Raw genomic sequence first — 6990 nt, 5'->3', positions numbered from 1 at the left:
ACCTCCGGAGAGCGCCGATCAGCAGGGTTACACCTTCAGTGAGGGCCCTCCGGCTCCTTCCTGCAGTTGTCGCTGCAGTCTGCTTTCAGTGTAGGGCAGGAGGAGGCGGGGAGGGGGACGCTCTGAGGACTTTGCCTCTGCAAATCCGCATTCCCCACATTCCAGCAGCGGGTGACGTCTGTGGGAAGACTGTCAGCTCCGCTGCGGCAAATGGCCCTTTAAAGTGGCCTTTCTCCTACAGCCCTCCTGGAGCACAGAGCGCCTGTTCGCGCACCAGTGCAGTGATGGGAAGCAACAGTAACACAGAACACGGCAAGCAGCGGGGGGGAGACGGGGACAGCCTACGTTTGCCCGGGAGATGGAAGTCGCAGGCCAGGTCCGCTGCTATGGGAACAGGGCGGGGACGGGCCCAGTTTGCCCCTGCAGCAGGCCAGGGGTGCGGCATCAGCAGAAAATGAGGCAGAGCAGGCCCTGTAGAGAAGCGTGAGGAAAGGTGGTGGCGGGCCGGGCCGGGCCGGGCCCTGGGGATGGGGAATTAGGACAGGCCGGTCGATGGGGGGAGAGCGGACGCAGGCCGGCAGCGGAGGACGGGAGAGGGGCTGGGAGCACAAGGCAGGCGCAGAAGACAGGAAGGGGGAAGGGCCAGGACACCTGACAATAAAGGGCAGGGATGGGGAGGGAACCTAGGTGCACGGGGACGGGGCCCCGCTAGGGGGCGGATAATAACAACGCTAGCACAGCGAGAGCGCGCGCGCGCGCTGCTGGCATCACGTGGGCTAAGGGCCCAGCGCCTGTGTGCGCATGCGCCTTTCCCCCCCACCCCCCTCGATCGAGGCGTCCCGCCCCGGCCAATGGGGAGGCGGCGCTGTCGTTAACCCCTGGCCTGGCGGAACGGCAGAGGACGCGGAGCAGGAAGCGCTGAGGTGAGGGGCTGTGGAGCCCGGCCGCCGCCGCCTTCTCCCCGCTGTGGGCAGCAGCCACCGGGGAGCGAGGCCTGTGGGGAAGCGAGAGGCGCCTGGCGTCGCTGCCGCCACGGTCTCCGCTTCCCCCGGCCGGTGAGGAAAGCAGCCCGCGCTGCAGCTAAGGAGGCTGGGAGCGACGGCGGCTCAGGGACCGCTCCAGAGATGATGCCGGTAAGTGCGAGACCCGCTTCGTCCGGGGCGCCCTGATCTCCCGCTGAGGGCGGCTGCGCTCCTACCCTGTAGCCGAGTCCGTGCTGCTTTCCTTGGCCGGGCATGGCAGCGGGCCGGTGGGGCTGGGAAGGGCGCTCGGCACCACAGCCCCCCTCTTCGGTCTCTCGTGTGTAGGCCACTTCCAGGTGGGGGAGGGGGGCCCAGCCATTACACCCCCGCTGGGTGCTGGAATGCCCCGTGTCCCCGGGCGGGTCTGGGGCCTCATGTCAACCCCGATCGCTGCCTGGCTGGGGTGGTTCTCTCCGAGAGAGGCGGCAGCATCGTCTGCCCCATTCGTTCGTCCTGCTGGGCAGAGGGGCTGCGCGTCTGACAGCCAGCCCTGGGCGTGACGGGGTGAGGACCCTGTGGACTTCGCGCTCCGCACTGCTTGGCAGGTCTCCCTGCTCTGGAGACCACTGGTGCTTCGGTGGTACAGTAATTTGCTGCTGATCCGTGGGGAGCAGGTTCGAGCCCTGTGGCTCCTCGGTTACAGCGTGGGCTGGGTTTTTCTTCGTGAAGCCTTGTTTGTTTTTCTTAAAACACATTTTCATCAGCCACGTGTGAAGAAGGGTTGATAAGAGATCTCTCGGTTAGGACGTACAGCTTTGGTCCTTTCTCAAGCGGCTTCATGCGCCTTTCTGGTAGGAAGAATGCATGGAGCAGCTATATCTCCAGCCTCTCCATCTCAGGATGGCAGGATATCTCTCCTGTCTCTCTCCTTTCTCTGCTCCTCACAGCTTCAGTGCGGAGATATATTGTTTTATTTTTAAAAGTTAAATACACAAATTAATTTGCCTCTCACAATTTAAGAGTGGAGATTGCATGTGGGTTTGGTGCAGTGGTCAGGAGAGAGTTGTGCTTGATGCCGGTATTAGGTTTGTGGCTAACTCTTGAGACTTGAGTGACAGAGAAAATGTCAACTTCAGAAGTGCAGTGTTTGCATTCTTTTATAATCTTTTTAGGCCATTTGATTAGTCTCCATGTTTTGTATTCACTCCAGGCTAGTTTTAAATATTGCAGTTGCTTGTGGTAGTCTTGAGAACTCTAATTATGTTTCTGAAAATTAATTTTAGTATTGATGTCTTTTTTAATACAACAAATTACCTTACAACAGCTATATCTGTTTTGAAAACTAGAAGTTGCTAAATCCAAATTCTGAAATATTAGATTTGTTTTCCTTTCTGAAGAATTGAGTGAATCCTGTAGTAATGAAATTAATAAATACTTAATTAAATCTGTCATAATGTAGGCACATATGTATACTTGGATACCTTTTTGAGAGTGCACCTCAATCCTGATCTAGCACATCCTGGATAGTCTACTTCTGGACCTCCTAGAAAAATGTCGCAAATACCAAATTCTGTCTGTATAGTGATCTAGTTTTGTGAGCAGATGATCTGGGGGACTGGAATGGGACCAGACTTACTTTCACTTGTGACCCAAAATAAGTTTTGAGCCCAGATTTTTCAAGAGTGGAAGGTTAGTGCCCTAATTTATTGTATTAGGTAGCTCCTAGACCTCAAATTAATGAAAGTTTTCTCCTTCATGAAATAGCTTTTGAATAATTAGTGAACAAAAACATGTTTGCAAGAAGATACACTTTACATATTAACAGAACTACCCTGTGTGGTTAACATCTGCTTATCCAGTATTTGTTTTAACAAGCTAAATTGAGAAGTTTAGAAAAATAATAATTTAATCTGTATCGGACTGTTCTGTTGACTCCTTGATCAGATATCAAGGAATTGAACAGTAAACTTGACAGCTAATTGGTTGAAACTGGATTTCATCCTTAATTCCTAAATGTCTCAACTTGATGGGGAAGCATAATTCCTTTCTACCTTCCCTCCATGCTTCCCTTCTTCTCTCCCCCCCCCCCCCCACAAAGGAAAGATGGAGGATAATATCTCCAGAAAGAGGTTTTACCAATAAGGATCTTCTTGCCATTTGTACACCTTTTCTCTCCCCTTCTTCTAAACTCTTCTTCCTTACTCTGCCACATCTTGGTGGAATACAAGAGTAACTGTTCAGTTGGTGCTGCCTGTGGTCCTGCGTGGTTGAATTTCCCTGTAGTAATGGTGCAGAGTGGATTGGTTTAAATGAAGGTGATTTTAAATTTAAATTACCAAGTAAAAATCCTTGATTATAAATCTGTTATAATCAACTTTTCTATCATATTTCAGTTATTTCCTAAAGAAAGGTGCATTCCCAATGGTTGATGTAACGGTTACAAGAAGTTGATTTTTACAACTAAATAGAGCCTTTACACTGGATTTGGAATATCTTTTTGCTCCATAGGAGGGTCTGCTATAACTGTATATATTTACTTATGCAATTATGTAGCTTAATATTTCCAGGTTCTTATTAATTAATTGTACATTTTAGAAAATGGTGAATGCTGTATTGCTTATTTACTAGATAATTTTTTGCTTGTGATGTGTCAAGCTGCATTAGGATGGTAACTGGAACTTAACTAAACACAACCACATATAAAATTTATTTTATTAAATAAAGCAATCCCTTAATACAGTGTATGGTCAGTTGTGCCATATTTATAAAGCTTGACCTCACACGAGGTATTTTCCTCTGCTGTCTTTAACTCAAAGTTTTTGATGGGCTCCTTGATTCAGCATATTTTTTATTTATCTTTTGAGAGATTATAATTTTAGGCCTTGACATATTTTGTATCAAGTTCAGATTTTAAATGATTTTTTTCTTTTAAAAAATAAACCTTAGTATAATTCAAATAAAATTTTAATCCACCTTACTAACAGGAAATGGACAGAATGCCATGCAGTCTGTCAGTTTTGCTCAGCTGGGAAATATTATTCAGGAGCAAAAATGGTAAACTTTTGAATGTGCATTTATCACACTAGAAATGTGTGATAAATGCAAAAATTCTGTGATTCTGCACAGACTGTAGTCCCCATCCCAAAGTACTTTGTAAAAAATGGACATGTGTATGTCCTGATTAAACAGTTGAGATCACTGACCTACTTTCACCAAAAAAGTAAAAACATCTTTTTATTTGTCTAATTTGATCTTAGAGGTAAGGCAAAATGTACAAAACCAGTCTGATAACTTAGATGATGAAAGGGTAATGTGGCTCTTTACAGGTTTAAATAGCCATCATGAATGCTGACTTCCAAAAGTGCTGTGCGTATTCTTGTAGATGCAATTGCATTGACAATAACCAGTTTTGAGGAGGCTACCTTTCTTTTCCATTGCCCCTTCTGCTCCAACAGCAACTGTGTAATTCTTAGCCTATCATTATTACATAGAAACTCAGGTTTGCCCACTCTCTGGGGTGGGAGTTGTTTTATGACTGGTGGTGACATAGAACTGAAGGTTGGTGGGGTTGGGGGAGGGAGTTAACTGGGGAAGACATCTTAAAGGGGATATGCGATTAGAGTACATCTCCTTGGATGATAGCTTCAAAGTGACATGACCTTGCAGATTACTACCAGCCCTTTGCCTTTTCCACTCACCAGTGTCTACAAGGTGAAGGAGGAGGAGGAGCACTTTCTTTCCTACACAAGAAGAGATGCAGTTGGAGAGAAGATGCTACAGTAGAGTGCTGCTACAGACCTAAAATATTCCTCCAATATACCATTTGATTTCTAGGTAATTCTTGGTCAGTTTTCACCTCCACATCCTATGCAGGGATGTTATTTCAACCCTATGGCTTGGGAATGAATACTTGTGGTCTGTGCATCTTCAGTAGAATGACAGGGAAGAAAGATATTGTATAAGAAGTTGTGATGCGCGGGGTACATTGAGATGAACATTAGATTTCCCCCATCTTCTCAAGTAACTCCTAGTTTGTTCTGTGGAACTTTTCTTTTTGGCCTAGGTGTTGACTTTTGTCTTGGATAGGTTGGCCTGCTGACAGCCAGTATCTGTAGTTTTGTGGTCTGGAAGGATTCAGATCTGTCTGGATAGAATCGTATGGTGGCTAGGATGAAACCTTAACTTTTTGGATCTAAAGTTAAGGTGCCTTTTTAATTTTTTGTTTTATTTTACTTTAGCCCTCACAAAAATCAGTTATTTAGTGTTTGTTCTTTTGTTCCTTTGTGTTTTGCAACTTAGTATGGTAGTACTTGAAATTATATACCTTTTGGAAAATGCGTGGTGGCTAAGTATATATAATCTGTTCATAATATGAAGTTTGTCAGTAATAATCTGGGACCCTAATGGGTGGGTGGGTGTGTGTGTGTGGTGGTTTTTTTTTTTTTTTTTTTAATATAACTGAACTGTTTAAACAAAATTTCCCAAAAGAGCTGCCTCCTATATTAAGTACCTGCAGGATTTTGTATAAAGTTGGTTTTCAGATGAATACTGAGATGCTTACATTATAGTCTGCACCTTTATGACATACATTTAATTTTTTTAAACTTGTATTTTCCAAAAAGTCTAATGTGGGCATGGCTTGACCCTAACTTAAATAAGAATAAATATACACTTGATTTAGGCTTCCTTTTATTCAGAGAGGTCAACTCTTCTGTATTCTAATCAGTCTAGAGGTACATATGTCAACTTGACATTCTTAAATTCAGTTTCAGTTTGAATGCTTGGAGTTGGCAGTACTGCATTCATCCTGACTTATGCCTATTCTTGTTGCTCTTCCCTATCCTCTTGGTTTCACTATGGGTATGTTTACACTGCAAAAAAGACCTGAGTCAGCAAGTCCAAGACCTGGCCTACACTATAGTTAGATTGACATAAAGCAGCTTATGTCAACCTAACTATGTCAATGTACACACTACAGCCTTGCTCCTACCAATGTAAGTGCCCTACTACACTAATATTATAACTCCACCTCCACAACAGACATAGGGCTTGTGTTGGTGCAGAGAGGGCACTGCGTTACTTACATCAGCTATTGGCTGTCTTGTCAACTTCATGGCTACACTGGAGCTGTGAAATTGACAAGAAAGCCCGACACCAGGTCTCTGCTCCAAGCCAGGCTGCCACCCAGGCTCCTAGCTTGGGCTTCTCCACAGGCTTCCTACTGGCCCCCCCCCCCCCCAGGGTCCTGGCTCTCTGTTCCCAGCCTGGCCTCTGAGACATAGCTTGAAAGCCAGCAATGAGGGTGAGTCAGTTGACCCAGGCTTTGAGACTTGTGTGTGTGTGGACATAGTGTTCTTTAAACTAGCTCTTACTTTTATTTCCACCTCTTAAGAGCTTATTACTTTAACTTTGTTGTGCCATTCAGTTGGGCAACAGACTGCTGTGTGAGGGGATGGTAACTTTGAACTAGGAGAGAGGTGTCTGTCCATCTGTGTCCCTATTGGTCTACTGATTCCTGTCCCTAATGTTGTCTACTTTAAGATAACATTTCATCAGTTTGCATTCTGAAGATTACATTTACAAATGAAGCCTTCATTTTTAATGAAATCTTAAATTTTCTGCATACTTTTTGTAAAAAAGTATGCAGAAAATTTATGGGGAGACCTTTAAACACACAATTTACCATAAATAGACCTCAGTGTAATCCTGTCCAGCCACACTTGAGGTTCTGAAATGATTTACTTCAGAAGCACTATGTTAGGAAACAGGCTATAGAAAATTAACTTGTTGTTGATGTTACTTGGCTCAATCATTTTCTTTTTGAGCTGGGTAAATAAAGCAATGGTGTCAGTACATGAAGACTAGGTTTTGCAGATTTCAGTTACATCCTGGGATATTGCCAGAATTTTGTAGGGATAGAGTTAGTGGGCATAATTTGAATTTTAATCTTAATGTTAATTAAAATTAAATGAGGTTTTTAGGTTTCTTATTGAATAAAAGAAATTAATCAATTTTATAATACGTGAAG

General features: G+C 44.6%; 1 protein-coding gene across 3 annotated transcripts in view; it reads left to right on the top strand.

Annotated features, from left to right (window-relative positions):
* The first annotated feature begins 859 nt into the window (after positions 1-859).
* PPP1R13B (protein phosphatase 1 regulatory subunit 13B) overlaps positions 860-6990 on the top strand; it is a 112454-nt gene continuing 106323 nt past the window's right edge. For all 3 annotated transcript variants that reach the window (XM_024217190.3, XM_024217189.3, XM_024217188.3), the window contains exon 1: positions 860-1133. In XM_024217190.3, coding sequence (XP_024072958.2) covers positions 1125-1133 — 9 coding nt within the window. In that variant the 5' untranslated portion in view covers positions 860-1124. The remainder of the gene's footprint in view (positions 1134-6990) is intronic.

This window comes from Terrapene carolina, unplaced genomic scaffold, assembly GCF_002925995.2.
Source record: "Terrapene carolina triunguis isolate 2854851 unplaced genomic scaffold, T_m_triunguis-2.0 Scaffold189, whole genome shotgun sequence".
NCBI classification, from domain to species: Eukaryota; Metazoa; Chordata; order Testudines; family Emydidae; genus Terrapene; species Terrapene triunguis.
The sequence above is the reverse complement of the archived record's forward strand: the minus strand, read 5'-3'. Positions and strand labels throughout refer to the sequence as shown.